At 57.4% G+C, this 21,952-nt stretch overlaps 1 protein-coding gene and 1 long non-coding RNA gene across 3 annotated transcripts; both read left to right on the forward strand.

The window, feature by feature from the left end:
• Positions 1-1,075: 1,075 nt before the first annotated feature.
• TMEM8B (transmembrane protein 8B) lies at positions 1,076-10,865 on the forward strand. The gene is made up of 14 exons (XM_053932517.1): positions 1,076-1,112; positions 1,210-1,287; positions 4,542-4,731; positions 5,788-5,995; positions 6,132-6,265; positions 6,400-6,659; positions 6,910-7,265; positions 7,554-7,650; positions 7,860-7,983; positions 9,247-9,389; positions 9,563-9,741; positions 9,828-9,974; positions 10,049-10,165; positions 10,363-10,865. Exons 1-14 carry the CDS (start codon positions 1,076-1,078, stop codon positions 10,696-10,698), a joined length of 2,406 nt encoding a protein of 801 aa, XP_053788492.1. The 3' UTR covers positions 10,699-10,865.
• A 2,720-nt stretch (positions 10,866-13,585) lies between these two features.
• On the forward strand, positions 13,586-17,527 carry LOC128781921 (uncharacterized). Of its 2 annotated transcripts, none has more exons than XR_008428560.1 (4): positions 13,586-13,682; positions 13,781-13,949; positions 16,823-16,921; positions 17,349-17,527. It is a non-coding gene; the product is annotated as an uncharacterized LOC128781921 (long non-coding RNA). The 2 variants fall into 2 exon arrangements; XR_008428561.1 differs by having other exon boundaries at positions 13,604-13,682; positions 13,766-13,949.
• The last annotated feature ends 4,425 nt before the right edge of the window (positions 17,528-21,952 follow it).

The following is a 21,952-nucleotide window of genomic DNA, read 5'->3' on the forward strand; positions in this document are numbered from 1 at the left end:
GCAGCTCCCAGGGTGCCCCGTGGGGAGCACAGGATGGGAGAGGAGCACTCCCATTAGTAGTAACCTTCTGCCTCCAATATGGCCAAGGAGGATGGTGATGCCAGGGGAGTCTGGGGATGATGTCAGGGGAGTTTGGGAAAGTGTGATGAGATTGTTTCCAGTCAAGATGATCTCATCCCTGCAGGTGGTGCCCAGACCCCCTCTGTAGGACACCTCCTCTCTAAGATACATGCTACAATTTGCTTTAAGAAGGTGGTAGCCACTGGTAGAAAACCACCTGACCCCCCCTACACAGTCACCCGTGGGGTAGGTAGCCCCACCACCTCCAGCTCCATAGGTAGCCCTCACTGCCTTCCATCCATTTCCCTAATTCCAGAGCGTGCCAACAGTTCCATGTCCCTCTCCATGATATATTTCTGTACCCAGGACATATTTCTGTGGCCAGGACATATTCCTATCCCCAGACCCGTGTCCCTATCCCCTAAACCCACATCACTGTCCCCAGTCATTGTTTCTGTCCCCAGCCCCATGTCCCTCTCCCCTAACCTATGTCTCTGTCTGCAGCCCTATGTTTCTGTCCCTCAGCCCCATATCTCTGTCCCCAGCCTATATCCTTGTCCCCAGCACCATGTCTCTGTCCCAAGCCCTGTGACCCCTTCCTGGCCATATCTCGGTTCCAGAGATATGTCCCTGCCCCAGCCCCGTGACCCCATTACCGGCCCGTATCTCAGTTCGACCACCATGCTCCTGCCCTCAGCGCCTTGTTCCTGGTCTCAGCCCATGTCCCTGCCCCAGACGGTGTCTTTGTGCCCTGCGCCCCCGTTCCCAGCTCCTATCTCCGTTACAGCGCCATGTCCCTGCCACCAGCCCTGTGCCCCAGTTCCCGGCCCATATCTCGGGTTCCAGCCTGGTGCCCCTTTCCCGCAGCCTCCCATCTCCATTCCCGCCCGTGTCGCTGTCCCCCCGTGCCCGGGTCAGCGCCGAGTCCATCCCGGGGAGAATGGAAGGGAGGAATTGTCTCTCGGAGCGGGCGGGGCGTGGCGCGCCCGCCGATGATTGACGTGCCCGACGACCAATGGCGACGCGGCAGGCGGCCTCGATGGGCGGAGCGGGTGACGTCAGGGCCGCCTGTGCGCGGTGGGGCGGCCGGAGGCGCGCGCCCCACGGCAGCCGCGGCGGCGGCGGCGGCGATGGCCCGGCGGGGCGGCGGGAGCGGCGGGCAGAGCCTCCCGCTGCCGCTCCCGCTGCTGCTCCTGCCGCTCCTGCTCCTGCCGCCGCCCGCCGCCGGTGAGCGCCGCCGGGAGACTGGGGCGGGGGGCGCCGGTGTGGGGCGGCGGGGCGAGCGCGGGACGGGGCGCAGGAGCGCACGTCGAGGGTGCCGGCGCGGCGGGGGCGAGGCGGTACCGCGGAGGAGGTGTGTGTGGTGGGTGGGAGAGGTGGTAGAGCGGAGAGCGGGGGTCCGTGCGGCGGGACGCGAGGGATGACGAGCTTGGGATGGGTGTGAGGTACCGGAGCCCTGGGGTGTGGGGGGTGCGCGCAGTGGGGCGGGTGGGATTGGAGCACAGGGGTGTGTGCTGTGGGCAGCGGGGCTGCAGGGACGGGGTGCGGAGGTCCGTGCGGCGGAGCACAGGACAGCGTGCCGTGGGGCAGCGGGATGAGCGTGTAGTGGGCGTGAGGTACATGAGCAATGGGATGTGGGGTGTGCACGCAGTGGGGCGGGGGCCAGGTGAGAATGGAGCACGGGGGTGTGCGCGGTGGGCAGGAAGGCTGGAGGTGTGAGTCACAGGGCTCCGTGGGGAGCCGTGAGGCAGAAGGATGAGCTTGGGATGGGTGTGAACCAATGCTCTCCCCAGTCCTTTGCCCTATCGAGAGCCCCTTGGGTCTCCTTTGCAGACGGGCTGTTTGTGACCGACTACTTCACGAACAATGGGATGCAGTGGGGCATGGAGTGGGTGAGATGCGGTGGAGAGAAGGGCTGCAGGTGTGGGGTGCGGGGGTCCATGTGGTGGGGCACAGGGGATGGACTTGGAATGGGTACATGCCTAGCCTGGGATGAGCTACATGAGCAATGGGATGTGAGGTTGGCATGCAGTGGGGCAGGGTGCGGGTGAGAATGGAGCACAAGGGCGCAGCTATGGGGGGATGGCATTCTGGGATGTGGGGCGCACCTGTGACGGGACACAATGAGTGTGGCACAAGAGATGGGGCCAGTATGCAGTGGCGTTTGGGGCAGATATGCTGCAGAGTACAGAGGTGTCCCCACTTGGGTGTGGGGTGCCATGGGGCACAGGGTACGCCTACACTGGGACATGAGGTGGGTGCAGTGGGTGCAGAGATGCGTCTGCAGGGGGCTGTTTGCATAATGGAATACAGGGATGCCTGTGTAGAGGGTATTGGATGTCTGTGGAATGGGATGCGTGGATGTGCGTGCAGTGGGGCACGTTGTACCAATGCAGTAAGGCATGGAGGCAGATGAGCAGTGGGGTGCAGAGTTGTGCATGCGAGAAGGAGGCAGGCAGTGCACAGGCAGTGCACAGGCAGTGGAACATCCTGGGAGGGAGGCGTGTGCGTGGGCAGTGAGTGGGCCCGGGGGGTTGCAGATGCAGGGCAGAAGGCTATGTGCGTGTAGGGGGCAGTGGAGATGAACAGCCTGCAGAAACGGGGGTGTGTGTCCAGCGGGGCGTCAGGATGTGCAGGGGATACATCAATGGCAGTATGAGACCAGGAGCAGGATACGCGGCAGAGAGATGGCTTAGTGACCGGGATGCAGAAGGGTACTTGGGGGCTTCGAGGGGGCATCCCCTGGGAAGGGGGTAAGGTGGCCGGGGGCTGCCGGTTCCAGGGTGCAGCACGGGGGCGGCAGCGGGAGCTGTGCGCGGTGCTGACCGCCGGCCGCGGAGCTGTCCGCGGTGCTGACACTCGGCCGCGACCTGAGGCTGTAGCAACGGGGCCGGGGTCCCGCGGCTCAGGCCGCTGGCCGGCCTGAAGCAGAGGGGCTTTGGCTTTTCTCTTTCCATCCACTCCGCTTCCGTGGATAGCAGTCCCACTCCATCCTTCAGCACCCCTTTCCCGTGCCCTGACTGCACTGCTATGCTGCTTCAGACTGACCCTCTGCGTGCAACCAGTTCCCTCACCTTGCCCTGGACGAGAGAACGTGGGGGGCCTGTGCTGGGACTGGTTAGCTCCGGGTCCTTCCCCCAGTTCCCCTTCTGGAGTTGTGTTCAACACCCTCCCTGGGGTCCCCTGCCAGGTCACTCTCCCCACGTGGGGCTGTGGGTGACCAGGTCGTTCCTGGTGGAGAAATTGGGATCAGATGCTCTTGCATTGAGGAGGCAGGTGTTTCATGCCTGTCTTGTGCCGGCTGGGAGTGAGGGGAGGGGGAGCTGCCTTTGTTCCAGACAAGGGAGCAGATGCATGTCAGTGTACAGCCTGCTGGGGCTGCACACACGCAGCACAAACACACATGCATACAAGCACATGCGCACACTCCTGGCCAAGAACATGTGGTGCAAAGCAGACCCTTTTCTCAGCTATCCCACTTCATGCTGGATGAGTCTTCCTGGGCACAGACCTGCTCCCAGCCCACCCTCTGCTGGCCTCCCCCTTTCCATCAGCTTGTGAAGAGGGGTATCTCATTCTTGCTGTGTGTCTAGAGAAAAATGGATGGGTCTCCCAGGCTGGCGCTGGTGTAGTGTGGTAATTGTAGGTGAAGTTATGGTTGCTGTCTCGAGTCCTGTTCTCCCTTGTGACAAAGAAGTGGCTGTCTCACTGCTGCTGGGGCTCCTGGAAATCCCTGAAAATCGACCTGTCAGGCAGCCGGTCAGGGGGAGGTAGCCCCCACCTGTGCCATGGGCTTGCAGGAAGCATCTTTCAGACATGGGACTGTGCACAGGGACACACCCTCATGGACATGGGTTTGCATGCCTCCACTCTGCCGTGCATGCAGACAGCACCCACGTGTGCATATGTGCACACATATGTGCACCGTTCCTCTTCCACAAAACATGGGAGAGCTGGGAGGTGGTGCAGGAAGTGCTCTGCTTGCTCCTTCTTCTTGTGGCTCGAGGATGAAACTCTGCACTTTATGATGGGCTCGATGCTGAGCCTCCCCAGCAGGCAGATGAGGGGGAATGTGTATTCCTGTGGGAGCTGACCTGCTAGGGCATAGCTGAAGCCATGAAGAATATCCCTTTACTATTACAGGTAAAATGCAGGGAGCAGAGCATGAGCAGGCAGGGCCATGGGCTCCTCAGGCTACTGGCCATCAGCACCCACAGCTTAGTGAACTGGACTCAAGGCAGTGCTGAACCAGGAATGATGCAGACTGTGCCAGGGCTGGGAGACACAGCTGGGGACAGCTGACATCAGCCCTGGGGATTCACTGAAATGGCACTTGTCTCAGCCCTTCCTGCCTCCATGCTGCTGCATGCTTGTGACACATTCAGAGCCTGGGTGGTGGGCCTGCTCGGGGGGGGGGGGTGCTCCACAACCCCCTCCCCAATCCTTTGCCTTACCGAGAGCCTCTTGGGTCTCCTTTGCAGATGGGCTGTTTGTGACCGACTACTTCACCCGCACACCACGCAAGCTCAGCCCCTTCCGCTCCTTTGCCAGCATCGAGCTCTTCCACTTCCACATTCCTGAGGACACAGTCATCGCCGTCTGGAACCTCATCACCTTCAAGGAGCAAGGTGGCACCTTTGGGGATCAATGTCCAGACCGCAGCATCACCGTGTGAGTAAGCAGCCTAGCCTGCCTGTATCCTTTTTTCCTGCCTCTACTCCTCCTGCCTGGATTTGCCCCATACCTTGTCTGCTCTTGCCTGCTTCTTTGCTTGCACAAGCACGTGTACCTATGGAGTCAAAGAATCATAGAACCACAGAATGCTTTGGGTTGTAAATGACATTAAAGATCACCTTGTTCCAACCTGATACCATGGGACATGTTCCACTAGAGCAGGTTGCCAACTGAGTACCACACAGCTGCTCGCTCATCCCCGCCCTGCTCCCCCGGTGGGGAGGCGAATCATGGAAAAAAAGTAAAACTCGTGGGTTGAGATAAAAACAGTTAACTAATCAAAATAAATATGCCAATAGCACTAATTATAAAACAGCTACAATAATAATAATAACAACAACGGTAACAAAAAGGAGAGAGAGAAATAAAACCCAAGAAAGATGGGTGATTCATCACACAGTTGCTCACCACATGCTGACTGATGCCCAACCTGTCCCCCAGCAGTGGTTGGTGGCTCCATGCCAACTCTCCCAAGTTTATACACTGGGCAAGAGCCTCTATATGGAACAGAATATGTTCCATATGGTATGGAATATCACTTCAGTCAGTTTGGGTCAGCTCTCCAGGCCATGCTCTTTTCTAGCATCTTGTGCACCAGCTCTCTGGCAGAGCATGGGACACTGAAAAGTGCTTTAGGGTAAGCACTGCTGAGCAACAACAGTGTGTTATCAACATTATTCTCATACTAAGTCCAAAACACAGCACTATACCAGCCACTAAGAAGAAAATGAGCCCTATCCAAGCCAAAACCCAGACAACATGTACACTCTCTCCCCATGATTCATCTTCCCAGGACCAATGCAGGCTCCACTTTTCTGTGCATCTCATAGATGAACTGCTTTGCTTGAACACCCACTCAGGAAAGCTCAGTCTCCAGAAAGGTCCCAGCTTCCATGATGTATTTAAGCATAGAGGAAGACACCCACATGTAGGACATACTGGCCCTGCCACGATGCCCAACCTACCCCCTGCTGACTGCTGTCTCTCCTGCAGGTATTTCCGCTCAGGGGCTCCCTCTGTCATTAACCCGCTGCACACGCACTTCCCCAGGGACACGGCTGTCCCTGGCTCCTTCGCACTGACCCTCACCTGGACCCTGCCCAACCGCACCACAGGCGTGTTCAATGTCACCAGCCCACTGCCCGGGGACTGGTTCCTGGCTGCCCACCTGCCCAAAGATGAGGGCAAGATCTCCGTTAAGGTGAAGGGCCTGGAGGGACCATGGTGGGGCAAGGCTGAAGTCTGATTGCTCTGGGCTGGCAGTGCCCAGGGCAGGTGTCCCAAATGGGGGCAGTGCCCTGTGCTCCTTGCCCTGTGATGACTCTCCTCTGCTGCAGGGACTCTACGAGGAGTGCCAGTATCTCTTCCAGCCACAGCTCATTGTGCAGCGCCTGGTGAACATCGCCGTGCTGTACCCCGGTCATGTCACCGAGCAGAGCATGGCCCCCCACAACCGCTCCTGCCTCTACAAGTGAGTGTGAGAATGTCACTTAAGGAGGGGGCATTCTTAGGGTGGGGAGATGAGGGTGTCCCATCCCTCTGGCTTCCCTCCCCAGCCCTGTTAGTCCATAGTGATGGGCACAACCTGGCACTGCTGTCCTGCAGGGTCTTTGTGCCCAGCTACACATCGCGAGTGCTCGTGGAGGTGCTGCGGTGCCGTGGGGCTGAGGGCTGTCCGCTCTGGCTGCGTGTGCGGGCCAAGGCTCCCCCCCTGCACAACTCCACAACCCTGGACTGCCGGGAACACACTCCTTGCCAGCTGGCACAGGACCTGCCCTTCTGGCAGCACTGGTACTATGTGCTGGTGGAGAAACACCCTGGGGTGCTGGGCACCGTCTCCTTCCAGGTCACCGTGCAACTCACAGGTGAGGGTGCATGTGGAGGTGTGGGTGGAGGTATGGTCTTGACTCTGCTTTGGTGTAGGGGCTAAAGGATGCCCACAGGATCTGTTTGCAGCTGGGCACAGGGTTATACCCAGCTCTGCTGGGATGGGAATGCCGCGAGATGTTGGGGCTGGGTTGCAAATGGAGATGCATGGTGGGCAAGAAGGGAAGGTGGGAACCAAAAGTAGGCTGGAGCTGTGTGGTGCCTAGGCTGATGGCTCTGTCCCTTCAGACTGTTCCCGACCCAGCCTGGCCCGGCCACCCTTCCTGCCCTCCAGCACCTCCATGAACATGCCCCACTCCTTTGGCTCCGCGGGTGGGCTGGTGCTGGGGAACAGCCCTCCACCCACCAGCCCCAACGACACGAAGCACCCAGTCCCCATCCCTGTCACCTTACACACCGGAGAGCGGTGCTGGCCTGTCCGGCCCACGCTGCGCAACGAGCTGGACACCTTCTCTGTCCACTTCTACATCTTCTTTGGGCCCAACGTGTCAGTGCCGCCGGACCGCCCCGCTGTCTTCGTCATCAACCTCCTGCCAGTGCTGGACAGTGGCGGGGTGCTCAACCTGGAGCTGCGTCTCAATGTGGTGAGGTGGCCACATACACCCTGAATGGGGCAGGGTAGCTTGGGCCAGGGGCAGGAAGGGAGATGGGTGATGTCAAGGTTGCAGCAGGGCAGGGAACAGGATTTGGGGTCACAGGCAGTGGTTGTGAAATTTTTGGGTGATGGAGAATGGATTAGGGTGCTCCAAGGCCCAGGTTCGGGGTGTTCTTGGGTGAAGGGCATTGGTGCTAATTGGTGTGCTGTGATCCAAGTGCTGTCAGAGTAGGGGACATCCTTAGCATTGGTTTAAGGCCATCTCCTCTGCCATCAGAGCTCCCTGTGTGGTGAGAATGTGACAGTGTTTGGGTGTCTAAACCATGGAGTCCCACTGACATCCGGTGACAACACCTCGGTCACCTGTGAGACAGGTAGGCTGGGCTGTGCATGTCCATCCTGCCATGTCCATGGGGTCACAAGACCCCATGTGTCTGGCAAGAGGCTGGGTGGGGGAAGGCTGCAGAAACCATGGGGGCATGTGGCCCTGGAGCCTGCACAGGGTACTCTGTCCCTGTTCCAGCTCTGTCCAGGGCAGGGGCTGCACCTTACTCTGTTCACCCAGAGCTCTTCTGGCCCACAGAGTCTCTGGCAGGCTTCCTGCTCTCCGTTAATGCCACAGCCAGCCTCAGCCGCCTGCGGATCCCCTATCCACAGACAGGCAGCTGGTACCTGAGCCTGCGCTCACTCTGTGCCACGGAGCACGGGTAAGAGCCCCAGCATATCCCCTCCCTGTGCCCCGAGGGGGGATGTCCTCACCCTGACCTTCCTCTGTGTGTGCAGTGGGTCTGTGGGTGTGCCTGTGCCCTGCGCTGCGTGTCTCTGCTCATGTGTGTGCATGTGGCTTTGTGGGCTGTGTGTCACCGTGTGAGTGCTGCGTGGGCATGGATGGCTCCAACTCACGTCTGCCTGACCATCTGTGGGTCCCCGCGGCTCTTCCCTCTGTCTTGCAGTTAGGAAGTGCCTGTCAGCTCGCAAACGCTGGGCATCTGTCAGTGCCTCTCTGCCTCCGCGCAGGGCCCATCTGTACCCATGCCTAGGCGGGGACCGGGCTGTTGCTGGGAGGACAGGGCTCTTATCTGTGAGTGAGGGGCCATCTCTGGTCAGGCTGGGGCTCTGCTCAGCATCTCCAGGCACTGATGCTCTGCTGTGGCTCTGCTCCTGGTCTCTGTGTCTGCCTGGAGCCTTGTGGAAGAGTGAGACTAGGGTGTGCGTGTGTGTGTGTGTGTGTGTGTGTGTGTGAGCAAGGATGCATGAGTGCAGATGGTGCTGCATGCACATTTGGTGCAAGCGTGCATGCAGCACTGCATGCATGTTTGGGTGCAGCCAGCTCTGTGTGCATATTCTGGTTTGCACAAGCAGTCAGGGCTTTGCTGAAGCACTCAGGGCTGTATGTTCTGCACACATGCATGTGCAGATCTGACTATGTGAGGACACAGGCAGTGGACACAGGTGCAGCTGGCACTGTGTGCATATTTGTGAGAGTTGGGGTGCCTGTGTGTGCCCAGCCAGCAGCTGGTACATGCTGTCAGCCTGTGGGGCTGCCTGTGCTCCTGGTGTGCTGGAGCTGAGGAGGTGCTGGCAGTGCCCAGGGTCTTGTGCTGGGGCAGCCCAGGGCAGTGGGGTTGGTGTGCCTGCTCTGACTCCTCCGTCAGCTCTGACTCCTCTGCTGCATTTCTAGTTCATGCTGAGTTGCCTGTCAACAGTCAGTCCTTCCCTGATGGGTTCACACATGGGCATTGCAGGGCAGGGCACAGTGTTTGCACAGCAAAGCCCAAATGAAATAGGAACCAGCTGAGTGTGCAGCTCTCAGCTACCACGCGCAGCACCAAAGAATCTCATTTTCAAGCTTGCCCAGTCCCTGGGTCTCCCATCACCTGCCAAGTCTGCATGAGACAGGTGGCTCTGGTAGAGGCAGGAGCTCTTCAAGGGTACAGGGTGAGGGCTGACCCCCTTCTCCTGCCCCACAGGTTTGAGCCCTGCACCAACGTGACAGCTGAGGTGTACCTGCGTGCCTACCTCTCACCCTGCATCAACGACTGCGGCATCTACGGCCAGTGCAAGCTGCTGCGCACCAACAATTACCTGTATGCTGCCTGCGAATGCAAAGCTGGTGAGAGCTGACCCAGGCACCCACAGACCCCCAGCATGCTTCCCCTTCCCCTTGGATAATACTCGTATCCCAGTAGTCCATTCATGCCAGGTCTCTGCAGGGTGCTGGAAAGGGGTTTCCCTGCTCACCCCCCCAGACCCTGCCCTGGTGACGGCAACTCTCCCTGGTCACAGGCTGGAACGGCTGGGGCTGCACGGACAATGCTGAGGCTTTCTCCTATGGGTTCCAGCTCCTCTCCACGCTGCTGTTGTGCCTCAGCAATGTCATGTTTGTGCCTCCCGTGGCCATTGCTGTCCGCAGCCACTACCTCCTAGAAGCTGCTGTCTACATCTTCACCATGTTCTTCTCCACTGTGAGTGTGGCGTGGGGCAGGTGAGGGGCAGGTGAGGGGCTGGGGCTATGCAGGGCAGCTCTCACACTCTTTCCCTGCTACCCCAGTTTTACCATGCCTGTGACCAGCCGGGCATTGTGGTGTTCTGCATCATGGAGTATGATGTGCTGCAGTTTTGTGACTTCTTGGGCTCTCTCATGTCTGTCTGGGTCACTGTCATCGCCATGGCCCGGCTCCAGCCCATAGTCAAGCAGGCAAGTGTGGGGAGGGAGCACGCAGGGCAGGCATGGAAGAGATTTATCCTGATGGGTGCCCCACTGCCCCACAGGTGCTGTACCTGCTAGGGGCCATGCTGCTCTCCATGGCTCTGCAGATGGACCGTCATGGGCTCTGGAACCTTCTGGGGCCCAGCCTTTTCGCTTTGGGGATAATGGCCGTCGCCTGGGTAAGATGGTGCCCCTTTATGTCCCCATCCTGGCTGCGCTCAGCATCCTGCCCCTGCCAGCATCTCCCCTCTGCTGCCTTCACCCTTGCCCATGACCCCCTCTCCCTGGCTCCTGAGGGGTGTGTCACCAGGGCACAGAGGTCATGCCTGTCCCTGCTGTGGGCCCCCTGTTCCAGCCTGTCCTTTCCTCACCACAGACGGCTCGCACCATCCGTCGCCGCCACTGCTACCCACCGACCTGGAAGCGCTGGGCTTTCTACCTTTGCCCAGGAGCGCTGATCGCAGCGGCGGCCGTGCTGCTCTACGCCTTTGTGGAGACAGAGGAGAACTACTTCTACATCCACAGCATCTGGCACCTGCTCATCGCTGGCAGCGTCGGCTTCCTGCTGCCGCCCCGTGCCAAGCCCAGCAGGCGCCTGGGGCCCCTGCCCCGGCGCAAGGGATGTGGGTACCAGCTCTGCATCAATGAGCAGGAGGAGCTGGGGCTTGTCGACCCCGCTGTGGCCTCCATCAACAGTATTTGTACTAGCTGATGCTGAAGCCAGCTCAGACTCCTCTGTCATGGACAGTAGCCCTGTGGGGCTTGGCACCCACTCTCTTTGCTGGCCACCCATCTCTGGGGGTGCCAGGACTCCTCTGGACAGGCACACAGCCACCTGTGCCAACCTGTTCTTCCAATTATAGCCTGATTGAACTTGTCTCCAGGGGTTGCTGTGGCTCAGTCTGGGGCAGAGCTATGGGGTCTCAAGGCTGAGCTGGGTCAGATTCCTCTCTTTGCCAGGTCATGGAGTTGCTGAGGGGATATGGTTCAGTGTGGAGGGGAGGAACGGCAACAGCCTCTGGCTTTCAGTCAGAGCTGCTATTCTGTGGTGGCTGCTCGAAGCTGCTGCAGCTCCAACAGAGCAAAGTGGCTGGCAAGAAGTGAGAAGCAGAGGCTGCAGTGTTTTGGCTTCTGTCATGACAGGTTGTAAGGCTGGGATGTCTTTGTTGGGGCACTGTGCTCTGACAGGATGGCTGTAATGCCTGACCCGGGAGCAGCTGTGCTGTACCAGGGCATCTGGGATCCTCTCCAAGCCTGCAGAACTGTGGCGAACCCATAGCTGTGGGTGTCATTGGCTGCTGCTGCTGCTGCCTGCTGTGGCAATGTGCAGGTCTGAGAGGCCTCTACCTTCAAAGGCTACATGCCCAGGAGCCCACAGCCTGTAAGTGTCACCCCACTGCCTGGGGCAGCCTGCCTCAGCACCCCACGCGTTGCTACACCCAAGGAGCAGTAGACTAGTGACGCTGTGTCCCTGCTGTTGCCACCAGCCCTGTCTCTGCAGGACACTAGGCTCCAGTGGGAGGGGCATTGCATGGACTGGACCCTGTGACCCGGTTGGGACAGCCCTTTCTCATCCCCTGCTCCTTGTCTGGCTTATGGTCAGACCTGTGGGCTCAGCATCCACTGCCGCCAATGGTGACCATGGTGTGGTGACAGACACTTGGGCTGTGTTTGTACCTCAAGGACAGGGGGGTTTCACTCTACGTCAGCAGCTCAGAGGGGTCCAGGGAGGACAGGTAAAGTTTCACTGACATTTCTCACCCCTCTGGGGACTTCCCCAGTCTCCTGAGAATTTCTCAGCCCTGCAGGGGTCTTCATGGTGGAATCCTGAGACAAAGCTCTGCATCCTAGCAGCCACATCCCAGCTCAGAAGAGTCCACCTGCCAGCAGGCCCCCCTCCCTGTACCCCTGTGGACAGAGCCCGGCACAGGAAGATTCACTGGATGCTTAACAGGATTAGCAACTGCAGGCAGGCAGCTATGTAATAGGATTGCAATCTAATTAAAACTGCTTCTTGGGAGCTGGGCCCCAGCTGGCCAGAGCAGGGTGGGCTGGAGGGTTTGTGGGGGCAGCTGGAGACAACTGTGGGGATGGGATAGGTAGAGCAGGAGGAGGGATGAGCTAGTGAGGACCATGGCAGTGCTGGTGAGTTCAGGGATTTGCTGCCTCTGTCTCTGGGCCTTGGTGTGGGTTATGCCCATGGGGAGCCAGCCTGGCGTGGAAGTGTGCTGGGCAGCCTGGGAAGGAGCTCCAGTCATCGTACAAGGACTGGGGAACCTGCATCTGCCACTTTCCTTCCCCCCTGAGCTCACTTTCCAGCCCTCTCTTTGCCACACAGAATGTCCTGTCTGGCCAGATGGCAGATTAAGGATTAATTTTTTAATTAAGTCTAATTGTACCCCACTGGCAGTAGCAGCCCCCAGAGGATAAGGAGCTCAGCTTTAGCTTTCCCTTCAGCAAGAGGGTGGAGTGGAGCACACACTGGACACAAGCTTGTCCTACACCAATGCACCCCAGGTTCATGGAGGTGTTGGGGCTGCATGCAGCATGCTTACCCATCCCTCATCCCCTGTCTCACTGCTGTAGGGCTGAAGTGCAAACCTGCTGCTTGTCAAATTTGTGAAGACTCTACAATAACAGAGCCAGTGGTGGGATGAGCTATCCCTGTGCAAGCAGCTGCACAGCCCCTGGCCTGCCCCACAGCAGACACCACGGGGGTGGCACATATGGGTTTGGACCCTTGAGGGGTCCTGGAAAAGGTGGGCAAGAGTTTTAGCCAGGAGAGCTGCCCAGGGAAGCCTAGAGGAACACACCAACTCTGCTAGACTCTGCTTTTCTGGGCTGCTGGTGCTACTCAGAGCTCCCTCTCTTTTAATTAAACCTGCAACTGCATTTTTCATCTCAAGGACAGGCCACACATCTGACCTCACTGTCCAGGAGGGAGCTCAGCCAAGCAGCACTGCAGGGGATCCATGCATTCTCTGCCAACCCAGCTTGTCTCTGGGGGCCCATGGGCTGCCTGCTGAGAGCTGGGAATCCCCATTCTCACTTCATCTCCCAGTCCCAGGGTGGGCAGAAACCCATTCCCCTGCCCAGGAGGTTGGCACAGCTCGGGGCACAGCTTGGTGCATTGCAAGTGCAGAACACACAGTACTGCTGGACAGAAAGGTTTTTTGCTCACTGCTCTAGGCACCAAGTATGGAGAAGGAGGTCTCTCCTGTGGGACAACCAGCACAGGGTGTGTGTGTCTCTCTCCCACCAAGCCTGTCTGGGAGCATGCTGGGACACACCACGGGAAACTCCAGTTCTCCTCAGTCACCTCTCCCTTGTTGCAAGGTCAGGAGCACCAGTGTGTCCATCCCTATGGGTCTAGTGAGCTTTTCTCTCACGGTTCCCCATAGCCTCCAGCCCTGCCCCATGAGGATGCACTTGGGGTGAAGGCTGGACTCTCCCACCTTCCCCTCCTGCTCAGAGAGTTGGGATCTTTGTGACTCCCACCCTCCTAGTGTAAACAGCTTTCCCGATGTTCCATCCCTGCCTCTGCCAGGCACAGCAACCACAGAACCATGGCAACAGTATCCCTATAACAGCCAGGTACATCTTACGTCCCCATGGCAACCAACTCCCGGAACAGCCGATGAAGAGCTTTGCTTCCTCAATGCTGGAGAGGGATGGGGTGGATTTGAGACATATCAGGTCAGGTGGTGGCAGGGACCTGGGGACAGATACAGCTGGGTAGAGTTTCTGACTCGTGTGTGGGGCAGCATAAGTCTCTGCAGCCTCTGTCCTGACAGGTAGGATGCAGTGGACACAGGATATGCATAAGAAGGAGGCAGCCCCGGGAACAGTATCATCCTGATTCCTGCATCCCAGCTCCATCCTGCCTGCTGGGCTGTCAGTGCCGTTGAGCCAGCACTCCTTGCTCCAACACAAGTTTATTGGAAATGTGCATCCCAAACACTGGTATTGTGCTTCCTGCCACAACTTCCTCCCACCCCAGTCCCCACTAAAGAGGTGCTCCGTCTGTTGCCCTCACTCTACACTCCTCGGGGGCTCCCGGACCCTCCCACCACTGCCCGCCCAATGACTGTTGTCCAAACTCATCACCCAGCAGCCCCGACGCAGTCTGTCGTTGCAGATGGCAATTGCATACCATGCAACTTTAATGTGTCAGGCCTGAATTACTGAGCGCTGCAGCAGACTGTGTGCACGCAGGCAGCACCCAGCATCCCTCCTCCTCTCCCTGCCCTCCTCCTCTCCCTACCTGACCAGGAAGCAGTGAGTGGGGGCTGGCGAGAGGTCCAAGGTTTTGGGATCTCTCTGGGTGCACAAAGGTGCTGTGCCCCTTGCTGATCACCGTGTCTGGGAGGTATGGGAGGAAGGGTGGCTTGTGGTGTCACCAGATTGGTCACCTGGGGGTTGATGAGTCCCCAGGCAGGTGTGTAGGGAGGGATGTGTAACCCTGCTGTGCCTGCCTCAGTATTTTCTCCCCGTGTCCTCATGAAATCCCGGGTCTAGAGGCACAGATCCCCTGTAGTTGCCCTGGAAGTTTGCAGCCCTCCTGCTCACTGTGCTGCCAGACCCCAGGAAGGCAAAGCCTTTCCACCCTGGTCAATGTAAATCCCATGGTGGATGCAGAGCTTGCTCCCTGGCCAGACATGGCTGTCACTGTGCTGCTCTGGGATGATGAAGGGCTCAGAGAATGCCCTGGCTGCTCTATTATTTTTGCAGCTTGCCTGAAGCACCCTGCAGCCACTCAATGATTTTCTTATCAGAGCAAGGCTTGATTGCCCTCCCCACACAGACCCATCCATCACCCACAGCTGGCACCACTGTGCAGCTCACAGGCACTGGACCTGCCTGCCCTGTTCAGTCCCTGGCTGTCCCTCAGCCCTGCAGGCAGTGCCTGTGCCGTCGGCAGCCTGAGGGAGCAGCTCTGTGCATGCAAAGGGACCCTGTTTTCCCTGGGGGACCCATGCACAGTCTGCTTGCTCACCTCTCCTTCTCCCCCAAGCCCCAGGTCCAGGTCTCATCCTCCCTGCTGCCATCCCCAGCCTTCAGGGGATGGGATCAGGGACCCCTCAAAGCTTCAGCCCCAGCGTGCTGCATGCTGGGTAAGGATCAGGTGGGAGCCAGACACTCACAAGTGGGAGATACAGCTAGAGAAGGAGAAAGCCCAGCTCCAGCGCCATGGGGTGACTCTCCAGGGCCCTGTTCCTGGGAAACACCCTGCCATGGGTACCTGTCCCATAGAACTGAGACAGAGCTGAGCATGACAAAGTCAGCCCAGAGCAATGACAAGGGGTTGTCAGGGGGACCCAGGGCACTGAGAGCCAGCATTTCCCAACAACACATCATGCCACAACACCTGGAGAAGTGAGGAAACACAAGGGTGGCATGGCATGCCCAGTTTTGCATGAGGGTAGGGGGCCAGGGGCCATGGAATTGAGGGACAAAAGGATTGGCTATACCCACAGGGACCAGAGCATTGCAGGGGGAATGTGTCAAGGGACAAACAGCAGCTGCCATGGTCACATGGCTGGAAGGGAGCAGCAGATAGGAAAGGGGGACACTGAGACATGGGAAATCAGGAAAATGTGCTGGTGATGCAAAGCTGCTGTTAATTGAGTTTCTTGGGGAGGTTGGTGGAGAAACCCGTGGGGGGGCTAGATTCAGGACTTTATTCCTGGCAATTTAGAAGAGGGTTGTTGAAGACCCGCTCTGTCGAGTGGAAAAACCACTTGAGTCGTGCTTAACTTCATCAAGGGAACTGCATAGAAATCAGGGAGCTTGCTAAGAGAAGTTAATAGAGCAGCCAGGGGGACAGACTGCCTGCAGACAGCATGAGAACTGCTCAGATCCGCATGCTGGGGACTTACAGTAAATGAACACGTCCTTTAACAAGATTTGCAAGGCCAGCATGGCAAGGAGTGGAGTGAGTAAATGGATGGGAGAGGTCATTCCTCAAGGAAGGGAGCTGTGCCAAAATGAAGAGCTCATGAAACGGGGGGAAGGTTACATGAAAAACCAGAGCAAAACCACCCGCAAAGAGCCTTTGAGGAAGATCTTGGCAACAGTTTAAAATTTCAAATAATTTTGCAGTGCTAAATTTGCTAAATAGTTGCCATAGCAATGAGAATTTGGGGATGTCCAGGGGTGCATCAGAGTGGTGCAGCTTAGATTTACCCCTTTGGATGAATCTTGTGGTAGGATCTGTGAGTCCTGCAAGCTCTTTCTGTTAGGACAAGGAAGCCAAGTGCTTTTATCCCCAAAACAGATATCTACAGCCCCCAGAGGGGTGATGCTGAAGGAGCAGCCTTGGCACATCCTGGCTGGTGAGCAGAGGAAGGGGTGGGATTGCAAGGACAAAGTCTACAAGTACAAAATGCAGCTGCACTTGCTATCAACTGGTAGGAAATTAAGGCAGTTGCTCTTGTGAGAAATCAGCCTTGCACCCACAGAAACCAAGCTGTTACACCAAATGCAATCCTGGATAAATTTATCTTAAGAAGCAAGCCTGCAGAGGAAGATAAAATTGTATTAGCAGAGGCTGAGAACATTGTCTGTGGGACGAAAAGCCACTGTTCCCTTTATGGCTTGCGGATTAAAGTTTTCCCTTAAAAATAATTTCCCCCCACTCAAACACTACCACTAAAATTTCCCTTGAGTCCCAAGTGCTAAGCAATATGTTGTTATGTATGAACAGAGCTCTCAATGGAGCCTGTATTAAAGAAATCATATTGAAGCTTCCTGTTGGACTGAGAGAGGTGCCTACAATGAGAGGAATATTACAGATTATTCTTACTTTACATAGATATGCTTCATTACCTCCACAGCTAAAACACAAGGCTCTGCATTTTGAAGAGGAATGTTTTTGGCTAAAAAGGGCTTGGAACAAATGCAATCCAGAGGCTCCTGGCTCAGCAGGAGGGGAGGTAAGTCCTTGAGGGCTCCGTGAGAAGCTTTGAGAAGCTTTGCCCCAGGGCTTGCCTGCAGTCAGCAAATCTCCTGCCAGCACAACTACAAATCCCAGATGAGCCCATGAGGATTGTTGTTCAAATTAACAAATGAAGTTGTCTCCTGTTGGGAAGATGAATAATCTGAGCTGGAGGCTTCCTCCCTCTTGTAGGGGAGGACCTGGAGCAACACCCATGTCCTCTCAAGGGACCTTATAAACGTTTGTACACCCCGAGGTTGTACCTGCTGCAGGGAGGTGCCAAGTGCTCCCAGGCACAGCACCTCCCTGAAGGCACCCTGCCTTCAGCCTGCCTTCAAAAATCCATCTGACCCCCATCCTCTGTCTGGCAGGTCCAAAGGCAGATTGGCTGCTCTCATCCCTGAGTTTTCACTTTGGTCTCATAGTTTTCAGGCAAATCACAAGAGAAAAACTAACGTTTGAGGAGGGTGAAGTCTGTGCAGGATCTCCCTGAGCTGCAGCCATGCACAGCACAGGAGGATCCACTTCAAAGAAAGGAGCCACTTCATTGAAAAAGAGAACTAGGGCTTTTGATATCAAGATAAACATCCTGATACACATCAAAGCAGCTTCCTCTCCTTGTCCTTAGACACCCTCTCCTGCTTCACTTAAGTTCTGGATTTTGGAATTATACCTCTGCCTAATCCATGCTGTGCTGCATTCCATCTGGATGGTTCGGAGGGGGAGATTCTGAGCGCTGTTTTGTGGCGTGTAAGACCTTCAGTTCATGTTAATGAGCCTAAATACTCTGTCATTACCTTCTGTTCCATATATGAAGAACTAAGAGCTGCTGGTGAAAGTGATTCTATTTCCATTGAAAAACATCATGTTTTTAAATAAAGTGCAATAGAGAAGGGGCCAAAGGCCAGCTGGGTTGCCTGAGAGCCCAGTGGCATCCATCCCTGTGGACACCCTCCCCGAGTGGCTGCAGGCCCATCCTTGGCAGCAGGTTGGGCATCCAATAGCTTGGGAGAGAGGACTGAGGTGTGAACACTGACCACTGGCACAGGGACAAGCGTGAGGATGCAGGGGCAGTGTGTGCACAGGGTGCTGATGGGAGTCACACCCACGATGCTAAACCTCTCCTCCAATATTTGGAGATTATGAGGATTTCATAAGGCTCAAGAGCCATGTCTTGTTCCTAATGCCAATACCTCATGCTTTTGCTGTGGCCAGGGGCTTTTGTCAGGATGGCCATTGGAGCTGGGCTGCAGGGTGAGCTGTGGCCAGGAGTTTTTTGTACCCCTCACCAGGTCACCCCAGGCCTTGGGGGACTCTTTGGGACAGGAAAGAGAAGAGAAGTGGCTGACACAGTGGTGAAGACACAGGACTGAACATTCACCTATTAGCAGCCAACTACAGACACAGCCCAAAGCTGCTCTCAGGGCAGTCATTTGGGTCACACTAGCTGTACTCCACCTTTGTAAGATGGGACTAGGCTCAATTGGGCACAGAGCATCACCTCCTGGTTACAGTGTGCTGGCTGGGAGCAAGGTACCAGGGCAAAGAGCTTGCTGCCACTGGCAGGTAACTTTATTATTTCAATTCTTCTAGACATTAAACATAGGCTCTGGGCATGGGGCATGCCATGCAGGAGGGAGAGGATCAGGAGAGTGGTACAGCTTTGACTTGTTCCAGAATAGGTTAAAAACAAGGAAAAATCCTCCAGCCAAGCCTCCACTACCCCAGGGATCCATTCTAGCTGCCCTGGCAGTTTGCTGCTTTGTTTCAGCTGCTCTGTTGCAAGCTGCTGTGTGTGATGGAGGCAGGAGTTGTATGTCCAGGCTGCCCAGAGCAGCATCCTCAGGGCCCCATAGCCCCTAAACAGCAACACTGAAATCCTGCTGAGACATGCTGGTGCTTTCACTTGTATTTCTAGCCTGGAGAAGATCTTGCATGCCCCAGAAGAAGACCACCCTTTTTTTCCTGTGTTCTCCTGGCTGTCACTCCAGCCCTGCAAGTGCAGACCCATCACATATGCCTGGAGCGGGAGGGTCTCACCAGGCAGGGCTTGTGATGGAGACCCCCCCTGAAAAGGCGACGGCTGTGTCTACCTCAGATCCTTCCACACCTGCATCCCCTTCTGCCAGCCCGGTACGCTTGCTGGAGCGGCCACCTGCATTGCATCCCAGGAATCGGGGCTAGGTGGGAAGAGACTGGAGTCCAGCCCTGTCCCACCGCCCCTTTGGCACCGCCCTGAGCCCCAGCTGGAAGGGAGCAGGGGGCACGGGAAGCTTTGCGGGCACAGGGTGCCGCGCGAGTGCCACAGCCCGGCCCTGGCAGGACACCCCACGCTGCCCAGCAGGCCCTGTCCGCAGGAGATGGGCAGTGAGGCAGAGCCCGCAGGGGCGTGGCGGTGGGCCAGCCCCTTGGCATGGGAGCCACCATGCGGGGGCGGCGATGCCTCCCTGGGCCCAACCGGACTCCAGGCCCTCCCGCAGGAGCCCGGGGGCTGCCCCGGCCTGGCCCCACCGGGGATGCCCCGCCCGTGACGTCATGGAGCCCCGCCCCTTTCTGCACCGCCCCACCCTGTGCGATTGGGTGGCGTGCCCGGGAAGACTCGCCCATCCTCTCCTTTCTGAGTTCCTATGGGCCGCTGAGCTGTCACTCCGGACAGACCACGCCCTGCACCGGCAGGCAGGGAGCAGCGCCCCGGAGAGCGCGGTCCCTGCGCTCGCCCCGCGCCGCAGTGCATCCCCTTTGCGCCGCTGTGCAGCCTCGGCACCCTTCACTGCACCCCGGGCACCCTCCAGTGCCACTCACTGCACTTCACTGCAACCCCCTGCGCCTCCCACTGCACCCCCTGCGCCGTTCACTGCTACCCCCTGCACCGCACTGTACCCCCCACTGCAACCTCACTGTAACCCCTTTCACCCCTCACTGTAACCCCCTGCACCTCTCACTGCACCCGTTGCACACCATTCCGTTGAAATCCCCGGTTCCCACATTGCTATGTCCCACTGGCACCCGCGGTGCTATCCCATGCACCCCTGACCTGCAGCCCCGAGGACACCCCCCTCATCCCCCATGTCCCGTCCTTGCTGCAACACCACCCTCCTCAGCAGCCAGCCCCCTCCTGCACCCTCATCTCAGAGCAGCCCTCACTGCCCTTCACCTCCTGAACGGAGAGCCCACCCCACTGCCCCAGCACACCAGAGCTGAAGGATTGGTGCTGTGGTGCCCCAGGGCTGAAGGAGTAGGTGTAGACTCAAGCAAGGAGCATGGCAGAATGGTCGGGAGCAAGCCAGAGTGTTGGGGAGTGTGATGGGATGATGGGGATCACAGCAGGCTGATTGGGAGCACGACAGGGCAATCAGTGGAATGATGGGGAGCACTGCAAGGTCAATGTGGAGCATGGACAACCACAGCCCAACCATTGCAACTTCACCAGTGCAAGCAGCAGGGCTCAGGAAGAGAGATCCCACCTTTCTCTTCTCTTTGCCTGCCCTGATAGGTCCCAGGAAGAGAAATCTGGGGCAAAGATGTTTGCAGGAAGTGGCCCCGTCGCTGTGAGGCCTGGGGCCAGAGCTGCTGGCCAGGAGCCAAGCGGTTTCTGCTCCCGCTTGGGAGCAGAGTATGTTTTGCATGCAGTGGTGGGAGCATCATGCCCACCAGGGCTGGCCCTGCTCCCAGCAGCCCCCACAGACCCCAGCTCCCTGTCCACCACATCACGAGGCCTCTGTGCCTCTGTGGCATGCCTTTCTCTCCCACTCAGGGTGCACAGCTGGTATGGGATGAGGGACAGTGCCAGTGGGGTCAGGGACCTTTCCAGCACTACCTGCCCATGTTTCTCCCCTGCTAGATGATGTCTGGGCTGTGATGTTGTTGCTCACTGCTCCTGTGACACCTGTTGTCCGCCTGCCACTTTGCTGTTGGGCCCTGTGACTGTGCCCCTGGTCCCTCTTCACGGCTTGGCCACATGTGGGGTGCTCCAGCCAGCTGGTGTGTGCACCTGGAAGATGTGGGGTGCCCTGGCAAACTCTGGGAAGATGGTGGGACAGGGTGTGCAGTGGAAAGGGCAGGAGTTCAGGGACATCTAGTTGGGGAGCTACAGGGACATGTACTGCAACCTCACCCTGAAGGTCATGTATGGCATCGAGGCAGTAGATTCATCATCCACACGTCCTCAAGACGGGATGACAACTGCTTCAACATGGACTGCTTGCCCATCTTCCTGGCTGGGCTTTATCTGGCATGGACTGGCCTCTACATGGTCTTCTTGTGCTTCTGGGAGAAGTGGCAGGCCACCTGCCAGCCCTCCAGCACGTGGTATCTGGCATGGCAGGACCATTTTCCTGATGTCTACACGATGTATACTTCCACTCCCTGGATGTGGCAGAGATTCTGGAGGCAGACAGCACATTGCCCCATCCCCATGGAGGACGTGCACAAACTGGTGAAGGTGGTGGGGTCCAGGTGAGAGTCACAGGTCCATTCTCTAGGCACATGCCATGGTGTGTCTGCAGCTACTATTACCTGATGATGATCTACGTACTGAAAGCAGGAGGATCCCTCCTGGACCAGGAGGGCCTTACCAGAGCATGTGGCAAGCCCACAGTACTGGGTGTGGAAGTCCCAGTTTGTCCCCTGGAAGAAACCTGTCAAGGACCTGGACACTAAGGGGCTGTGGTTGCTGCACACACTGCTTCCCCAGCACAGCATCATCCACCCTAGCCTCTTCCCTTGGAGAAAGATGCAGCCTGGGCTTCCTGGTCTCCACTCCTGGCAGTGGCCCTGCTCTGCTCCACAGCCCAGTAGCACATCTCCCAAGAGGGTGTGATGACCACCCCAGGCGCTGCTGTAAAGGGTAGGAAAAGTACATCTGCCCCTTGCTGTGTGCGTTGGGAGTTTCTCTAAGTCTGTAAATAGCTGAGTTCCCCTTGTGCTCATCTCGAAAGTGATAAGGGGAACATTCCCCAGAGAGGGGGAAAGAATTGGTCAGTTGCCATCACTGCTAGAAAAGCTATTTTTAATTTTATTAAAATGTCTC

This window comes from Vidua chalybeata, chromosome Z, assembly GCF_026979565.1.
Source record: "Vidua chalybeata isolate OUT-0048 chromosome Z, bVidCha1 merged haplotype, whole genome shotgun sequence".
Lineage (NCBI taxonomy): Eukaryota > Metazoa > Chordata > Aves > Passeriformes > Viduidae > Vidua > Vidua chalybeata.

Bases quoted from the DNA above. Each gene is read 5' to 3' on its own strand.
- TMEM8B (XM_053932517.1), top strand. From the start codon at position 1,076: ATGGCGACGCGGCAGGCGGCCTCGATGGGCGGAGCGG. The intron at 1,288-4,541 runs GTGAGCGCCGCC...TCTCCTTTGCAG, and splicing joins CCTGCCGCCGCCCGCCGCCG to ATGGGCTGTTTGTGACCGAC. The intron at 7,984-9,246 runs GTAAGAGCCCCA...CCTGCCCCACAG, and splicing joins CTCTGTGCCACGGAGCACGG to GTTTGAGCCCTGCACCAACG.